This window comes from Frieseomelitta varia, unplaced genomic scaffold (genome assembly GCF_011392965.1).
Source record: "Frieseomelitta varia isolate USP_RPSP 00005682 unplaced genomic scaffold, Fvar_1.2 scaffold_300, whole genome shotgun sequence".
Taxonomy (NCBI): Eukaryota; Metazoa; Arthropoda; class Insecta; order Hymenoptera; family Apidae; genus Frieseomelitta; species Frieseomelitta varia.
The window spans coordinates 104,317-124,522 of NW_025110036.1; the positions used below are offsets into that span (position 1 = coordinate 104,317).

General features: G+C 42.0%; 1 protein-coding gene across 1 annotated transcript in view; it reads right to left on the minus strand.

Moving 5' to 3' along the window:
• Positions 1–624: 624 nt before the first annotated feature.
• LOC122529670 (leucine-rich repeat-containing protein 24-like) overlaps positions 625–20,206 on the minus strand; it is a 155,140-nt gene continuing 135,558 nt past the window's right edge. Inside the window, exons 2-3 of the mRNA XM_043656006.1 lie at positions 4,148–5,352; positions 625–2,415 (exon numbers count right to left, since the gene is read on the minus strand). Of these exons, the coding sequence (XP_043511941.1) occupies positions 1,179–2,415; positions 4,148–5,145 (2,235 nt within the window). The 5' untranslated portion in view covers positions 5,146–5,352 and the 3' untranslated portion in view covers positions 625–1,178. The remainder of the gene's footprint in view (positions 2,416–4,147; positions 5,353–20,206) is intronic.

Genomic DNA, 20,206 nt, shown 5'->3' on the forward strand with positions numbered 1-20,206 from the left:
CTCTCTCTCTCTCTATCTCTCTCTCTCGCTTTTACATTCTCCTCCGTAATTTCTTTCCGTTCCTCACACTGCGACACACACTATGTACATACACTCTTCCTCTCGAGATTGTCTCGTCAAGATGTAGCCGCGGTCTATCAAACGCATAACTTTGACAAAGTTGACCACCGTGACCGACCGACGAGCGAGCAAAGTTACGCGCCCCCGTTCCAGGAATGTTCCCAATTTCCGGGCAGTAGTCGTAGGGACGGAGCGTAAACGACGAGCGGGCCGATCAGCTCCGATCGGAATCGGACTCTGGGGCCGGTTTTCAAAATTCCGGCTGCGTTTGCCGGCCACCGCTTGTTCGTTCCCCCCTGTTTCCGTAAGCTCCCCGAAAATTCGATTCCTCTGGCCGACAGTTGCGCGACCGTTCGCGTGGCCCTCGGTTCCGGGGGAATTCCATCGCCAGGATCCTCTCTCCGAGCGTTCGAAAATTCTCCACGATCGCCTCCACCGATTCGTAACGATCGTTCTGCCGACGCTCGAAAATCGCCAACTTGCTCGAGTTCGGCTCGATTGGAATTTCGTGAATTCTCCGAAAATTCTCAAAAAGAACTGGAGATCTCTCCGATTTCCCGCCGAAGTTCAACGCCGAAGACGTCGGGAATCGCCGACGAAGATCACCACGTTCGCTTTTCGGGGAATATTTGATTAGCAACGCTGTTCTTCGAACTGGGTGCACTGGCTCTGACAAGAAATTATTATCCGTATAGTAGATTCGGGACATCCGGGAACAGCCTCGCACCTGATTAATCCATTACGTCCCCGTTGCTCCCTTTGTTCCTGTTCAACCGGCACTTTGGCCGCGCGACGTCTGATATCTATTCTCTCGGATGACGACGACAACGACGACGACGACGGAGACGGTTTCTTGTTCCGCCGATCCGTGTTCGAGCCTTGTTTTCCTAGGATTAATTTGTCCGAATATACTCGACGAATGTTCTCCTCGTTTTATGCGCGTGTTGGATCTCCTCTCTCTCTCTCTCTCTCTCTCTCTATCTCTCTAGCTCTCTCTATGAAAACGAGATAATTAGATTCGATGTCATCGCTTGCATCAAACACGATTCGATCCGCCCTCCGCCGATTCGTCGAGCAACCAGCGATCTCTGGAATTCCGTGTCCGATCCTCTTCCTTTTTAGACGTCCATCGCGTCGCCAACGTATCCCTCGTCGGGGCTCTCCGGGTGGTGAGGCGGTTGAAGATCCTCCGCCCTGGCGGCGGCTGCCGCCGCAGCTTCCCGAGCGGTTTTGCTCAACAGCGATCTAGGCGAGAGCGGCGTAGTCTCGCCTCTGTACGCTGCAGGTGGCGATGGAATGAACGGCACCTCGGGGAACACGGCGACCGGTGACACGGGAGAAACGGGCATCTGCTGTTGCTGTTGCTGCTGCTGTTGCATCGATGGTTGTTGTTGCTCGACCGGTTGTTGAATCGGTTGAATCGGCTGAATCGGCTGTTGAGCCGGATAAGGGTATCCCTCGGCGGTGTACCTGGTGTCGGTTCTAGGTAGAACCGGGTCGTATCCCGGCGATCTGGCGAGGAACTCGGCCTCTCTGGAATATCTGGCCGGTGGCGCGACTGCCGAGCCTTCCACCGGCATCCTCTGCCTGAGACGCGGCAGCGTGCTCGCCGCGCTGAACGGTATCTTCGGCAGGCCAAAGTTCAACGGGTAGCCGTCCTGATCGAGATAGCTGAGCTGCGGTATGTTCGCCGGGCGTAGGTCCGGTTGCAACGGGTATCCAGAGTCGTATTCCAGGATCTGTCTCTCGCCGGGTTGGTGCCGATACAGCTGACCATAACCGACGTCCGTCGTTTCCGGCACCTCGTTGATCAGGTCTGGTTCGGTGAGATACTTGGACACCGGGCTGCAGTACGGCTCCTCGAGGCTACGGTGCTCCCTGCGCTCGAGCGTCGCTGCGCGATTCATCTCTCGCTCGGTGTACGAGACGATCTGCTGGTGCTCGAGACCGATCAGGCTCCCGTTGCCCTTTCTGCACGGCAGGCTGGTGGTGGTGTCCTTGGTGATGGGCATGACCGACTTGTTCTGCGACACCAGGGCCTTCGAGTTTCTCTTGCGGTCGCGGCGACGCTTCCGCACACAGAACACTATGCTGCCGATTAGGGAGCCGAGGGCAAACAGGGTGCCCACCAGAGCGCCCGCAGCCACCGCCACCACGTATCCGGACCTCGAGTGGTCGTTGGGCGGCTCCACCGTTATCTTCTCCTGGAACTGCACTCGCAGTGACAGGTTCGCCTCCGCGGAACCGGCGCCATTCTCCGCCAAGCACGTGTACGTCCCCTCGTTCGAACTGTCCACGGAGTGGAGCAGCAGGGTGCTCGTCATGTTGATCCCGCCGCGCTGCCTCAACACGTACCTGCAACATAATCGCGAAACTCTGTTTTTTCAAGATTTTGTTACCTCTCTGTTCGGTTGGCCGACGAGTCTGTTGCGAATTTTTTTGTTTTTCCCGACAGACGTTGCAAAAGTAATCGTCACTCTGAATTTGACACCTCGAGCTTACATTTTTTTGAAAACAATTGCGCGCGAATTGGCCAGGCAATTGTTGACTTGAAAATGGAAAGTCAAAACGAGTATTTCGTTGTTTTATTTTTAAAAAGGGGGAAAAAGTTTTATTTTTAAAAAGCGATGCAAGCGTAAAAATATTCGTGATGTGAAGACAACTTCTACAATACAGTTTTTATGACAGTATAAAAATATTATATAATTGTCAAGAAAAGTGTCTAGAGTTTAAGATGCGTTTACAGAACAAACCGATAAACTTAATTTTAAGGTATTACTTTAATAATCTTTCAATGACGTCAGAAATTAACTTGAAATAAAACATTTCGTTCCAAATATTTTTAGTATTATGTGCTAAATAATAATAAATAGTATTGAATAACAATAAGTTTTGGTTTACGTGCTAAATAATAATAAATAATATCGAATAACAATAATTCATTATGCACATTCCATGTAATACTATACTTCTCTCGTGTCATGTAAATCACATGATATCATCCAATAATACTAAATACTAATAAATAGCACTTACTTTGACGTTATTTTGGTGACAAATTTCACAGCATCTTATCAAGGTGTCAGTATACGACTTTGTGACAAATTTTAATTCCAACAATTCGTTTCACAATGAAAATTCCAAACGGCTTGAATTGAAAGTTCACTGCGGGCCGAATACGTTCTACGCGTGTTGATACGAAAAAGTTTCACGTTATTTACTTGGAAAAAGCCGCACAGACTTATTGGCCAACCCAATACCTCTCGTGCGTCGTGCATTTCTACAAGTGACGAGAGAAGGAGGAGGAGGAGAATTAGAATGTAATCGCGAAAATGGAGGTTAACATTTCAGAAATCAGAAATCAGGGACATTCTTTGCCTTCCGCTGGAATCTCGAGGCGTAGAGCGTTTTTTTTTTTTTTTTTATCCGCCTGCGAAATCTCGCGCGAGTCGTCACGGCACGCGCTCGATTCGATACGAGCGCTCTTGAGAAGCTCGACGCGACGAAAAGGCCCAGCTCTTCTCTCTCCTCGTTCCTCGATCTTTCTCATTTTTGCACTGTCGCGCGAAACGTTGATTATTAACGAGACACGAGGAGTTTCATTAAGGCGCGTTATTGGACAGTGACTCGCCGTGACCCGAGAGAAGGGACGTCGTTAAAAATTCATCGAGCGAACGCGATCGTCCCTGTTAATTAAAATACTCTCGTGATTAACGACCGTATCTGCGACGAGGGTCTTTTGGAGGAGCTTGGAGGCAGGACTCGTCGAAAACTCGCAAAGTTCCCGAAGCCGATGAAAATCCACCTACGTGACAATCGTCCGGGTTACGCGAGGAATATCGAAAACTTTCGAACGCGGCAAGAAACGCTGGAACACCTACGAAACTTTATATTGGTCGCGAAGGAAAAGAAGAAAGAAAGACATGGAGGATTGTTTTCCTCGTGGTGGCTGTTACCACGACGAGCAGCTGTTACCACCTCGAAACGGGGATATCGATAACATCGCCGATTCGGTGGATCGATCGGCGAGCAAAGGACCTACTTACCCGTTCAGCATTCACAGACATTGAAACAAATGGAAACTCACCAAGGCCGATGGACGAGGACGGCGGTGGCGGATAACGCGGACGACAGAAGCGTGTCGTTCTCGTTCTGGAGTTCGCAGAGTTCGCCGTTGAACCACCAGGTGAGCTTGGCAGCCGGTACGGCGTAGACGTCGCACTTGAGCGTGACGTTGTCGCCGTCGTAAGCCTCGATCCGGTCCGGCAGTTGGATCTGCGGCAGGCAAGCGAGCTCGATGACGGCCTTGATCTGTTTGCCGCGCAGTTTCGGTGGAGCGTCGCAGACCGGCTCGGACTCTTGTGGGGCGGCCGGCGCGGACTCCTTGAGCCAGGCCTGGGTCGCCTGGAGACGACAGTCGCAAAGCCACGGGTTGTTGTGCAGCGTGAGGCCCCGGAGGCTGCCGCCGAGCGGCAGCGTGTGATCGGGCACGCGGGTCAACCGATTGCCGTCGAGTCGCAGCCACTCGAGCAGGTGGAGGCCGTCGAACGACCCCTGCTCGATAGTGTCCAGCTGGCACTGGCTCAGTTCCAGGTTGGTCAGATGAGCCAGATGCTGGAACGCTCCGCGACGTATCACACGTATCGGGTTCCCGTTCAGCAGCAGCTTCATCAGGTTCGAGTAGGAGGGGAAGGTCTCGCTGGGCACATCCTCGATCAGATTCTCCGAGAGATCCAGCTCCACCAGACCCACCAGGCCGACGAACGCTCTGGCCGCGATCAGGCTGATGTGCGATCTGCTCAGGTACAGTCGTTGCAGATTGATCAGGCCGAGGGCGTGGAAACACTCCGGCGGCAGGCTGACCAGATGATTGTTGGAAAGATCCAACACCTGGGTCTCCTCCCTGGCACCTTGCGGCAGCCCCTTCAGGTCCCGGTTCGCGCACTCCACCCACTCTTTGCCGCTCTTCCATTTGCACGTGCACATGCTCGGGCAGCCCTCCACCGCCGAGGACGTCCACGACAACAGCATCATCGTGCCGAGAAGTGCCCCTCTCCACCACCAGGCTCGCACGCTCGAGCACATGGTGTTTCGTTCCCCCGAGAATCGTCCCTCTTTATTTCTATCTTCTCATGTTCCTGCTCGATCTCGTTTCAAGCTCTTTTGCCTCTTTGCTTCACCACCGTCCGCCGGCGGTCCTCTCTCCCCTCGCCGAAAACATCTCTCCTCGCCTCCTCGCCCTTGCGTTGCTGCTCCTCGTCAGACCGACGCGATCGATCCTCGATTCCCACTCTGAAACAACGGGACAATAATAACGGTCAATTCTTGTGAACGATCACTCTCTCGAATTGAGTAAATTCGAAGACGTTCGACGTTCGCGAACAACTCGCTTCTCGACTTTTTCATCTACATAATTTCGATCACGATCGACGTTTCTGCGAGCGGCAGAACTGACAATGCTCTTCGGCAACATTTTCGTAGCCTCGTAACGAACAAACGGTGTTTCATTTTAGGCAGCCACATGCCCGCGCCCGTGTTCCACCTTCGCGTACACGCTCTTTAAAACGATGAGGTTAACACCGTTCATCATCGTGCAGAATTTATGAGCTCGCAATGAACGTCCCGAAAGTAGGTCAGAAGGTTTCCATTAGCGCGTTATTTCCTTCCAAAACGATCTCGTTTCCATTTGCTGTGTCTGTTCGAGCACGGTCGAGTTGTTGTTTCACGAAACCCCCCCAAAAAACAAAAAAAAAAAAAAAAGGGAAGAAAGAAAATAGGACAGAGAAACGGAGGTGAAAATGACTCGACGTTTCATCGAAGACGAGGAAAGTGAGGCAAGGAAACGCCAGCCAGCTGTTCGGCGATTAATTAATAATATGCGGTACGAAAGCAACGAAGCCAGCAGCGAACCGTGTAATTGGTTGGAAATTCAGCGTTCGTGGCCTCAGCGTTGAAACAGACACCGTTGACGTTTCTGCGGGTCGGCGTTGATACTGTTCTCGAATTGACGTATTAATAATTAATCGCCCGACCTCCGTGATACATTTTGAACGAAGCATCGGGCCGCATACTAATCGACGCATCACGCCGCGTCGACGTTAAATCGCTCGCTCGCCCCCTTGAGCATCCCGTGCAAGCACGCATCGTGTACTTGGAAATTACGCGATGGTAGTCGAGCCGTTAATTCCAAGATACCTGATCCCCGGATCGCTGCAACGCCTTCGCGATCTCTTCGCATCGTAAAGGTGGAACTCGTCGTTCAGCTTGGCGAAATAATTATGTGATCGACGTTCACTGTAGCGTTCGAATCGACGAACGAACGAACGATTCCTTTTTACCACGGACTGTCAGTCGAACGAGTTTGGGGCGAAACGATGGGGTTTCTAATTTAAATCAGGGATCGAAAGTTGAAGAACTTTTTTTTTTAAATCGGTTCCACTCGAAACATGGATCGTAGAAACTTTTTCGAGGTATGTTCTTACTCGAATCGACGAGAACAGGCAAATGTTTTTCAAAAATAAAAGTTTCAGTCAGGGGAAGGGACTTGCATCGTAGAATATATAGAAAACAAGAATTCAATCGTCGATATTAAAAATATCTTCTCGACATTTGTGGCAAACATCGACACTGAAACGTTGTTAGATGAATATAACAGTGGATTCTTGATTAAATGTTTTAGAATGACTAGATTCCATGGAATTTTAGAATATTATTTCTAAATGCAACGCTTCTTTCGATTAAAAAGAAATAGACTTTTTTTTTTCATACAAAAAAATATACAAGTTTGAACAGAATTTTTTTTTTTTAAACGGAAACAGTCTGTTAATTTAAATTTTCGTTCAAACTCTATTTAAGCATTTATCTATTTCTTGCCATGAAATATCAATTGAAAGAGCTTAGAATTATTATTTGAAGTCCAAGGAAGGACCTTGACCAGTTTCAGTTCTCGAAACTAGTATCGTTGAACATTGAACCGTATAGCAATTTAGAGATTCGTTTAAATTTTGTTTAGACTTTTATCCAAACTCTCGCTTTAGAATTTTCAATTTCATTCACTAATTTCTAAACTGCGCACCCCTGTGCAACTTCCGGGGAATTTGAACGTGGAGAAATGCGCGTAACATGTGAAACTATGCAAATTACCACGCAGTTTGGCGTAGTTGGTGCAATAATGTTTAGCAAAGTAAATTTCTCTTTATATTTCTCTCCGCGAGAATGAAACGAAGAGCATTTCAGTTCGCAAAAAGTAAAATTCGCCGCTCGCTAAAAATACAAAATAAAATTTTGGTAACTTAACAAGTCACAGTGATCTTGTGGTTGTGGTTATCATAAATAATTGTGGAATGAATATACATAATGTTTGTATAGAATGATGAGTGTGCATATATAATTGTGGTGTGAGCGTTTGATATATTTCATGGTAGAAGAAAGAACGAATGACAGAGATGTATGCGAGAACAATTGAGTCCGAGCATGGTGACGAAAAAAAATAGTTATGATCGGGAAGCATGAGAGATGAGAAGCAAGAGTGAATTGATAAAAGAGTGAATCAATGAGAATTAAACGTTACATGTGTTTCATAATTTATATTAAATCTATCAATAATCAGTGTGTTTGTTATTCGATTCACTAACGAATCTATGATCCAATATTTTAAGAGTTAATTCGCCCGAATTTCTACCGATTAGAAGAGAAACGAAATCATTTCCCTAATTGGATATTCCCACTCGCAGATTTCGTCGTTTTCCACCGCGAGCATCTCGCCACGCAATCGAAATCGTTCGCAGGTTTAGGTTAGCCGAACGATAAAGACAACGCCGTGGTTCGTTCACTTCGACCGGCTGCATATTACATCGAATTCAATATTAACCTCGAGGAGGTGGGGTGAGAAAGCTCGCAACCGCGAAATCCTCGGATGAGGCCGGATTATCGAGCTTGTTGAATTTGCAAAGAGCGTTCCACCTCTGTGTCTTGGGGTTCTGCGAAAGCGCGATCGGGAATCCCACCCCGGCCTCTCGGTATATTTCATCGGAGAAATCTGACCCGCATTCGGCTGCGAAAAACTTGGGGGAAATCTTGGCGAGACGAGAGCTCCTCCGAGAGGTGAGTAGGGTTGAGACTCGACGACGAGAGTAGAAAAGTGTGTAGCCAGGGGACTTTGAAAGTAGTGGCAGAGCAGAGCGAAGGGAGGGGAAGGGGCTGAGAAACCGAAAGGGGAAGAGAAATGGGAGGGGGAGGGAGAAAAAAGAAGAAGGTTGCGTCGCGTTGCGGTGGAAAACTTGTCGCATAAACGAGAAGTTAATCCTTTTAGCCACTGTTTCTCGACCTTTGGCATTCCAAGCGAACGGCTCCTCGGCGGATATCGGGCGGTGGGTGGGAACTCTCGAGGTTTCGGGGAAACCGAGGCACGTTTGCACGGCGAATAAATGGAAATTGTTCCTTTCGGACGTGTTAAACCCAACAGCGTGGCAAATCCTCTTTGGCCGTGATATCGAGGTGCTTAAATCGACGGCCCATTAGCGACGTGGATAGAGGCGCCGGTCAAGGGTATCTGCTCTCGATATCCAGTGGTGGAATCGTTTTGCTCTTTCACGCGAGAAGAAGTATCGGTAGACAAAACGAAGAAGAAATCCTTTGTACGACATCGAGTGGATGGCGGAGGTCTTCATTTCACGTTTGGTAAACTGGAACAGGATCTCAATTCGATTGTGATTTTTAATAGAATTTCTTTTCGTGTATTTCTGCCGCACGAGCATGTCCGCGTAATTTTATCAAATACTACTTGCTACGTATTTATACTGCATGTATCGCTGCAACTGCTATTCTGCTACATTCTGTTGTATATTATACTATTACTATTTATATTGCTATTGTACTATTATTTATTTCTACTATTTATATTGTATTACACTATTACTATTACTATTAGAACAATTTTGTCCTCGGAAGTTTCTTGTACAACAGAAAGTTGATCCCACCCTGTATACACGTTCAGGTGTATTTAAATGTATAATACATTTTGAAATATTAAATAATGTTAAAATATTATTTAAATGTATTATTTAAGTATTGAAATATTGAACAGTATTTTAATATTTTAAATGCATCGTTTAATATTTTAACATATTTCAAATGTTGAAATTAAATATCACATCATGCCTGTATAGCGTTGCATTATAAAATACACACGCAAGTTAAATATTGAATGTCAAGTGAAAATGAATACAACGTCGAAAATTTCTTTTGTGTGTGTGTGTGTGTGTGTGTGTGTGTGTGTGCTGTGGAATTTTCGTCATCTAAGATTCTAACATTCAAAGTTCGATAAAACAGCGAAAAAGAAATCGTACATCAAGTTTTCGAGGAGATCGTTACAAAGGAGAGGACTCGATCTTCAAATTTAAATTGTAAATCGAGTCACGAAAGAAATATTTCAACATATTTAGATGCTACGAAAATAGCATTATCGAGAAAGAAAATGTCTTCACTCTCTCAACCACTATAAAACTGCAAGAACGTTTGCGAAAATAGAGGCTTTAGGACGAATTCAAGTATCTCCCTTGTATTTTTCACTTTCCACGTTTAAATATTTAGCGTTCGAATATCGATGTGTTTGAAATCACAATCTCGGGCAAAAAAAAAAAAAAAAGAAAAGAAAAGAGAAAAGAGAAAAAGGCAAGTAGTCGAAAACTATCGAACAACCGTGGTATACCTGGCGAAATGAGGTGTATCGGCAAGAAACGGCGCGAGATCGTTGATTGGCGAAAGAAGTCACGGACAACCGCGAGCGGATGAGAAGACGACGAAGGGATAACAAATTCCATAGAGAAGCGAACGTGTGCATCCTGACGGGAAAGACGCCGCGTCGGAAGAAACACTCCTGGCGTGGCGTCGACCGATATCAGGATATCGGAATATCGAGCGGCCGCGCGGCCGATTCGGCATGCAAACCCTACGGTTTTTCATGGCTTTATTCCAGCGTGGCCGCGTTCAACGAGGTTTTTCACCGGTGCCGGTGCAAAAGCCAGGCCTCGAGGATATTGCCCGCTCGACATTTCGAATCCAATATCCACTATCGCCACTTTTTTCCCTCGGCAATTCCGACGATGGTCCTTCTAACGCACTAACGTTCCCTCCCTCCTCCCTGCCAGCCCCTGGCGGGCCGATTCAGCTGACTACACGAGAGAAAGAGAGAGAGAGAGAGAGAGAAAGAGAGCGAGAGAGTATCTAAGAATATCCAGAGCTTTTTCGATCTAGAGCCGTGTTCACAGTGCAAACTCGCCTAGCGAGATTTATTACGCTGCTGTTTAAAGAAACGATCGTAGACGTTCTTTCTACGTCCCTCTTTTCTTTTCTTTTCTTTTCTTTTCTTTTCTTTTCTTTTCTTTTCTTTTTTTTTTCTTTTTGTTTTCCAAAGAAAATCACGGGTATCAGGTGTTTTACCAGTGACGAAGATTGCAAAAGGGTCTCGATTGGAAGCGACTCGTCGGCGAAAGTCTCGTGCGATGATATTGAACGTGTACCACGGGGACCGGAATTAACTCCCAGGAGTATAGTTCTTCCCGATTCCGGTCGGTTGACGTTGGACTCGTGAGTCGAATGCTGGCTAAGGCGAAGTCTTCGAACGAAACCGGTGTGCCAGCAGCGTGTAAACTGCTCCTGCATCGTTCTGGATAGACGACACGGCTTTGGAAAGTGGCCTCGTCTCACCTGTGACGAGCCAAGGTTCTGCAGTCTGATCTGTCCACGTGTAAGCGCCCTGGGGATCGCGCTCGCGTTGATTGGGCCGTACCACGGTACCACGGGGACCGGAACTAGCCCCGGGATTTCCTCCGATCCCAGTCGATTACTATCGACCTCGTGGGGGTACTGCTTCGAGAGTCGAACGCTGGCTAAGTGGAGCCGTTGGACGAAGCCGGTGTGCAAGCAGCGTCTAAACTGTTCCGACATCGTCCTCGGTAAACGACGAGGCTTTGAAAAGTGATCTCGTCCCATCTCTGACGAGCAAAGATCCCGCAGTCTGATCTGTCTGCAGGTAGGGAACGATCGCGCTCGCGTTCTTTGGTCGTGTCTCGATCCCATGCACGTGTGATGGGGCTTCGTGCCAGGTAGACGCGCGACGTCTCTTCGTCTTTCGAATTCTTCGTCTGGTTAATAAGTAGCAGTCGATTTTTACTTCTTTCGGCGAAGGGAATACATCGAGGGAGGGAAATGTTCTTCGTGAGCAGGCAGCGCCACGTAGCTGCTTTGGCCTGGCCTAATCGAAATGCGCGTCGAGGGGAAGCTTTCATTGCCAAGATTTCCATCTCCGTGGGTCGTTCGAGTCGAGTAAACAAATGGGGACGCGCGAGAGAGACACCCCGTGGAATTCGTAAAGCCGAAGAGAGAATCGTCCAGACCGCGTCGGTAAAATTCGAACCTAAACGCCTCTCACGTCCGCGGGCTTCGAACACAGCGGGAATTCCACTTGTACGTTCCCAATTCTCGTCGAGTTTCTTCCAATCTTATCCATCGATCGACTCATAATGGCTCGAATCATAATAACCATCGATGAAAAGTCTCGCTAAAAGCCCTCGGTGAAACGAGAGCCGCGAGATAGCTTTGATTATACTCTTCTATTCCGTGAGAACATAAAACCCGTGGGATAGAAATTGATACAAGAGTCGAGAGCGGAACGAAGGATATTCAAGAAAGCTCCTAGGGTTGAAGCCGACGTCGGAAAAAATTTCATTCGAACAAAAATAAGGGACGAAGTTCCATCCGTTCCGTATTGAACGAGTGTTCATTCGAGTAAGAATTTGTCGGAATATAGGGATTCATTTGAACAAGTACTTGCTCGTATAATGTACTCGGATAAAAAGATTTATTCGTCGAGAGTCAGAGTTGTGTCATACAAGGAGTGAAGATGTTTAAAATTTTATATCGGCCTGTACAGTTGATATCTCTTTAAACTGTACGCGAATGTAATACTCTAGATGTATGAAAACATGTATAAAATTTAAGGCGAAGATAATAATTATTATTTGAAAAATTTTGCGTTCGAATAGAGCAAAGTATAAATAAAACAAACAAGCTATTACGAATGACAAATAACTATTATTATACTCGATAAAATATTGTACGCGGCCGAACGTGAGATACTGTGCTTTCAATGAAAATAATAATTATTTGCGTTGTTGTTCGAGAAAATGTGCAATCGTCATTCGTATGAAATATTCGATTAAACAGAGAGAATAAGTTATCACGAGTGCAACGAATAATTATTAATCCGGTAATAAAATATGTGTATTCGACTAAAGAAATGTACGAATAATTATTTTATATATATATTTTATATTTTTAATTATTTTATATATATATTTTGTACTTTTAATTATTTTATATATATATTTTTTGTATATATATATTTTATATTTTTAATTATTTATATATATATTATATTTTAATTATTTTATATATATATATATATTTTATATTTTTAATTATTTTATATATATATTCGAACTGGCTAAGCTCTGTGATAGAAAGAAATTTATACGCAAATTTCGAATTTTCAAGATCATGTTCTTTACACATCTGAACGTATTTTTTTACTAGCTACACGATGCAATAAAATATATATAGTTATATGGAATGACTATGTGAAATAACCTTGAAGTGACCTTGAAAACTCCAAAAAAAATAATCTTGGAAAAAGAATACCAGTTACTGGCCTTTTGATGCCACTCATGTTAGGCAAAAAAATGTTTCTTTCACTGTAACATGATTCGAAAAGACGTTCGGATGGCCTCGCTTAAATGAACCATCCTGTATATATATGTAAAACGCTGCCTCTTCTGTGTTAACGTCTCAAACCACGACATTATCCGTTATCCGCTCGCGCGAGGATGAAAGAGGAGACGAAAAATGGGAATTCGATGTATTCTCGATAGCATCGCCGATAAACTCGTCGCCGCGCCGCGCCGCGTCTTGCTGCGCCTTCGAGTTTCTTGCCTGCCGCGAAGAAGGTAATGGCCTTCGTCGCCGCGGCAGGAATTCGACGACGAGCATTCGTCGAAATGCGGAGAAGAACGCCGGTGGGGAAGAGATCCGGTGACTGCTCAGGGCGATGATCTGTTGAGGATAGATTGAAAATGCCGGTCGAACGAGGGGAAAAAGTGGTTTTTAGAGAAGGGAAGATCGAGCACCTTGCGAAACTTTTAATCCTTTCGTTACTTAGCGGCTGAAAGTTTCACTGGAACTGCCAAATTGGTCGAAATACTACGATTAATTTATAATTTTCGTCGGATACTCTCGTGCATGTCTGAAGATTTAACTTAATTTCTCGTGAAATATAAATGAAAGATTCTCTACTCGATCGTATCGTACTTTTTTTACTTTAACTTTCTGCTTTGATAGTCGACAGTTACAACTATCTACATAAGTTGCAATTCTGTTTCATAGTTCGAAGATTCTAACATTTTTAAATAGCCTTCAATCCACAAATCCATGTTGATGGTCGAAAACGAATAAAAATCAACAATATGCGATATCATACATTTTTATCAAATAAGTCAAAAAGAAGAAAAAAAATTTGCAGCAAGGAATCTCCTCGCCATTTCATCGACCATCGAATATCAGAGCTGAACGACGAAAATCCAAGAATTTTCGGAGAACAAAAGCTTATAGAACAAGAGGTACGCGAGCAAAGGAGGAGCAAGAGGAACGTCTCGGAAGGTCGATGATCGCGAGACGAAATACTCCTAATCGCTTTCTGGCCAAGCGCTCGGACACGGTGCGACGCAAGTCGAGAGAAAGAACACGCCGAGCGTTCCACTCGACGAACGAAACAATGGGCAAGAATACAAATGGATTTAATTAACATCGGGCCGTGATTGGCCACATTAAGCTGGCCACCAAGGACAAAAGGGAAGCGGCGACAAAAGATCGGGCGAGGAGAAAGGCGGCGGGTTATATTCGTTAGAGTTGCTTGCATCCGATCGGAACTGTTGTTCGTGGCCCTTCTACCGAGAAGAAGGTCTACCATCGGAGTCTTCGTCCTCGACTTACAATACCCTAGACGAACAAGAGGACAACCTTCCGGGTCCTCTCATCGATCCGACCGAGTGGACCAAATCCACCCTTATTCCTCCCTCCACGCCGCGCCGATAGAGGTTCCCAAACTTTCATTTCGGACATCGCCTCCCTCCGTTTTTCCACGAAACATCTGTGTCGTCCCTGGTGTTGTTTTCAACTATTAATTCTTTTTTTTTTTTTAGGGGGGGGGAACGAAATTTGACGGATGAGATCAATTATTGAATTAATTAATTTGTATTTTTCAATCGGTTTGAATTTGGGATTTTAGTCTAAAAAAAATCGAGAAACAGCTTCTTGTTGTTAGTTTTTACAGGTTTTTGCACTGCAACCATTTCGCACTGTGAATAATTCTCTTGTAGATCATATTTTCTTTTTTTCTTTTTTTCTCCATTGTAAATTAAGCTTTCTACGGATCAAATTTATCCTTTCGAGAATTGAATTCACCTTGCGGGTGATTCGAAATTCGGTGGCTCGTCTCCGTTTCTTACGATTTTATTCGCAATTGTTTGAGCGATATCGTTGGTCAGACAAGACACACTTTATTATTTCTATCACCATACTCTCCAATGATGAACACCATTGAAGAAGTTTCCTCAGAAATTGAATTTCATGCAAGAAATGTTGTATTTTGGCTGATACTTCAAAACCATGAACATTTAGAGGATGTTAATCATTCTGTTGCAACTAGCACATCTGTAGATTGTCATAATTATTGTGTATATATATATATATATATATATATATAGCCACGCATATACGTGTATATAAATTTTCCTAGTGTTAAATAATATTTATATTTTATAATAATATTATAATATATAATATAATAATAATAATATATAATAAAAAATATAATAAAATTAAAATATAATATATAATAAAATAAATTATATTTATATTATTAATATTATTATTTATTTATTATTTATATTATTAATTATATTTATATTAATAATATTAATATTTTACGTTAATTGTTTTATGCTATTTTTATCGTTCAAGTGTCATTACACACGCGCAATAAAATTTTTATTTCGAATAACTTATAATCTTATTTTTACTGCGATGGCTTAACAAAAAGAAAAATTTGTAGAAAAGCCTGTTTGATCTGTACGAAAGAAGGAACTTGATACTGCAAAAAAATGAATGTGATCTGCAAGAGGGTTAATTTTCAGTGGAAAAAGAGAAGTGAATATGATCTGCAAATCATTGACTTGTAGAAAACGTAGATATTCTCTCGCGCTTCAATTCGATTCGCGATCCAATCTGATGAGAACCTCTTGCTCTTAACCCACGTTCTCTCTCTCTCTCTCTCTCTCTCTCTCTTTCTCTGCAGTTTCGTCTGAATCTTCCACCTTTTCAATTTTCTCGCCGACGACGATTCTTCTCAGGTTTGCTCGGGTTCTCTTCGTCCGCGGAAGCCCAGAAACGTAAACAGCTAGGTCGACGGACTGAAATCAGTTCGACGCTGACGTTGAAAGCCACGACGAGAAAACTGGCTCATCTCTCTCTCTCTCTCTCTCTCTCTCTCTCTCTCTCTCTCTCTTTTTCTCTCTCGATTATTGACACCAGGAATTCCCGGTTCCATCGAATCCCACGCGTTCGAAGCGTCGTTCGTCAATCTTATTTAATTACAAACACTTATTTCGAGCTCGTGCATCCTCCCACAGTGACAGATCGGAAAAGAATCGGCGAGTTGACGCGTGAGAGGCTTGCGAATCTCGCCGCGAGAGAGATAAAACCCTGAGAGAAAGCGTGATTCGCGGCGCTGGGGGCCGTAAACCTCGAGCTCCAGGGCAGTAAAAGTGGTTTAGCCTGCGTGACCGATTTTTTTCTATCGCGAGTCGTTCCGGCCCGTGATTCGCAAGTTTCCAGTCACGCCGTCCGATTTCATAAAAACTGAGAGAAAGGAGATAACGGACGGATCGAGCCTGGAATCGAGAAGAGGTTGGAAGCAAGGAGTGACTTTTCGGTTGGTCGGACCGATCGAACCGAGGAATTCGACAATTTTACGCTCCACCAGAGGTGGTTTTATTTAAAAAAAAAAAGGTAGACACGTGTGTGTGTGTGTCTTCTTTTTTCTTGGGATCGACGTAATTGACATATCTTCTTTTTTGTAAAATGTCATTGGGTACTTTTGTTACATGGGTATTTTTTATAGATGTGTCATTAGTATCGTTGGGTATTTTTTTTATATATGTGTCATTAGTATTATTGGGTATTTTTATTATTATTATCGGTATTTGTTATATATATTAGGTATTGTTAACATACAACATATATTATAATACATGGTACAAGTAGGATGCGGATTTTACGCACTTAAAAATTTTTTCAAACAAAGAAACCTGAAGAAATTTATTCTATCTACTATGTATTGTAATATAATATATTACTATAATATACTATATTATTATATATTACTATATATATTAAATTATATTTATATATTACTATATATATATTAAATTATATTTATATATTATTATATATATTAAATTATATTTTGGATATTTTATATAAGTTAGGCTTACTCTATCTACTATATATTGTGACATAATATATTATTATAATATACTATATTATTATATATTGTTATAATATTATATATATTATATACTTATAATATACTTTGGATATTTTATACAAGTTAGGTTTCATATCGCGATAATGTTTCCTCTACTATTTATGATCACATTGTTCTGGAGCTGTTAGGATTACATAACAATTGAACTATAAATGCTTATACGTATTTTCGAACAGATGTTATATACGTTGCTTTATATTACAAATATATTTTTATACCATATGCGTGGATAGAAATATTGTACATAAATTTTATATTAAAAGATCATATGATTTACAAAATATTTTTTTCCATGATGGAAAGATATATATATTTTTTTTTTAATGCTCAAACGCAAAATTTTAAGTATCTAGAAATTAAATACCATCATAACAATCGGGTAACTTCTACACCTGAAATAACTTTTAAATTATGCATCGAATAAAGACTTGTTTAATACAAAAGTTGTATGGTTTTTTATACTAGAAAAATCGCGATATGAAATTGATTTATACGTGCACACGTAAAACTAGAATTTCCATGAATCTGAATACAGAAATTTATCGTCAGTAAAAGAATTTGCAAATTCAACTACTTATTCCTTCATTCTCGATAACGACTTTTTACTTTTTTTTCAATTTGACACCGACAAATTAAATTGGAGAAACGGGGAAAACGGATTGAACAGCACCGACAATGTCTTCAAAGAGTCGTTTCCTACGTAAAAGACGCAAGGAACAACCGATTGTAAAAAGTATAATTCCCCTCCGAGTCAGCGTCGCGTATCCTTTTGAAGATCTTTCTTTAATTATTAAACAAACTACGAAAGGTGGGTCTCTTTTCTCGGCTCGACGCATAATCCGATTTCCCGATTAATAACTTGCGGAACCCTTTTGAACTGGTGATTCCATTCTCCGGCTCTATCCAATCTACGAATTCGACGACGTTTCTCTGCTCGTTAAAGAACCGCTTGACAATCGTCGCGTTTAATGCCCCTTGTATTATAAATTCTCCAAGTATCGTCACGATTTCTCTGAACGCTCGACGATCGCGACGTTTTCTTTTTTTTCCTTTTTAACAAGCCCGTTGCTCCCGATGGTTAATTACGTCGTTTCCCGTTATGCACGGACGTTGAACGCGAGTTTTAATTTAGCATTAGGTTTATAAATAGGTTCTCGCAGTCAGGTTCAGGTGTTGCTAATAACGGTGCAACGATGTTCATTTGTTTTGCTTCTGCTTTGCGACAGTAAGAAATACGACTGGCGAGCTTAGCGAGCTTAACGATATTTCGCCATCACGCTCACGTTTGTAAACGAGGTTGACAAACCTCGCGTCACGCCGGCACTCGCACGCTGCGTTGCTTTCATTTTTTCACGGCGAAAAATCGTCATCGAAACGTGCTGTGGAACGCGGCATGGATCATTTCGGAACACCGTGTCAAAACGTCGTTGAAGAGTGAGAGTTTTCTCGTGTGAATGGCAAATCAGTTTTCTGAGTTTGAAATTTGAATAAATTGTAGAATATTTGTATTGCAATGGTAAATTGTAAAATAAATTGTATATATATATATATATATTATTTTGTGTTTCCATCGGATACTGTCATTTGCGATTTAAGCAGAATTTCTTTTCGTAATTATTATATTATATTTATAATATATTTATAATATTTATATATATTTATAATGTTATAATATTATAAATATATATATATTTATAATATTATAAAAATATTATAAATGTATATTTATAATATTTATTTTATATTTATAATATATTTATAATATTTTTAGTTGCTCAAGTTAACTGAGTAATACATGAGTAACTAACTTTTAGTTACTCATTTATATTTATAATATTATTTAGTTACTCAAGAGTATGAAAATGTGACACATCATTGACAAATGATTCCTCTCCTTTTTTCTGAAAAATTTGATTTTTGGCAATTGCGTTATTTTCTATAGGCGCTCTTCAATTTGTTATCTATTTAAATTGTACGCCGGACAACTGAACAAACAAAGGAGAGTTATTGAGTAATTTTATGAACTCAAAATCCAACGATGTTAAATAAATGGTGTTTATTCAATAAAATCAAGTAAACTGTGTGCTTTTCAATTTTTTCGATGCCTCGATTCGAAAACATTGCGTTTGTATAAATGAAACGATGAAATCGACAGTTTGACGGCCAAAAATGTTTCTCCGCGGATAAAAAAGGAAAATACTCAATAATAAAAATGAACAAATTTTTGGTGTACTATTTTTCGTGTGCTAAATTAATCTTATGTATTAATATAAATTAATATGTTTCGAATCGGTGACGGATACCTTGATCGCGAAGAAAGTGAGCTTGAATTATAACGTTTAGAATTATATTATACAAGAGAGGCGAACGAAGCTGGAGAAAAATAACTCGTGTGTGCCAGTAAACAGAGTCCTCGAGGTTCCGTTCGATTTAAAGAAAGGTAACAAGTCGTTTACGTTACCCAGTCTTTTCACAAAGCGTTCTTATCGCGGGGCAGGAGAAGCTCGCTTGGAAAACTTGGCCGAGTTATTGCGCTGCCAACGTGTCTCCACTTTGCCAGCTTGTCCCAAGATCCAAACTTCTTTCGAAGTTTCCGAAACACGAGTGCATTATTCGTAAAAAAGTCGCGACATCTTCCTCTGGGACGAAATTTATTAACGATCCCTATCGTTTTACCGACCACACGCAGAAATATTTATTTACATTATAAATATAATATTTATTTATATATATAATGTATAATATTTATTAATATTTATTTATTTATTCATTATACAGGAAAGAATTCACTTAGAAAGTGAATAATACAGTGACTCGTATAAATATTCAATTTTATTCGAAATATTTAAATATATTTAATAATTACGCTCTACGTAGTTAACTATTTAGATTGAACTTACGTCAAGATTTTAATAGTAATTTTGGGAAAAGAAGCCGGTATAATGGTTGAAAACTTCTCCATTTTTAAGCTTCGAGCCTCCAGTTTTAAAAAGTGTCGTTCATTTTATTCTAAAATTTTGCTTTTACACCGTGTAACAGATGATAGAACGAACTTCTGTTCTCGAAAAAGCTGTAAACTGTCATAGTACGTGAAAGCACTGAAAACATTTTTTTATGGATTTCTAGACTGAAGTCTTCCCTTCGCTCGATATTCATTGTACTATTCGGTTTTTGTTGAACTTCGATGATCGAGCGAAAACGGATATAACGATGAAAATATTGCGATTTCTTGAATTTCCGCTTATCTAACGATAAACCTAATGTTTCGTTGAAGTTCAACAGAATGGTAAGAAAAGATCCAGTTTTCGGGAATTGTTGCAAAAGAGTAGGGTTCAGTGTTCAACTTCATAGTATCATCTGTCGTGGAAAAAATGTTTCAACATTTTTACACAGTATGACAATTTATAACACTCTCAAGAAGAAAAGCATCTTCACTTAGCCACTTGCTACATGATGCAAGTGTATCCTGGAGCAAAATGAACGACG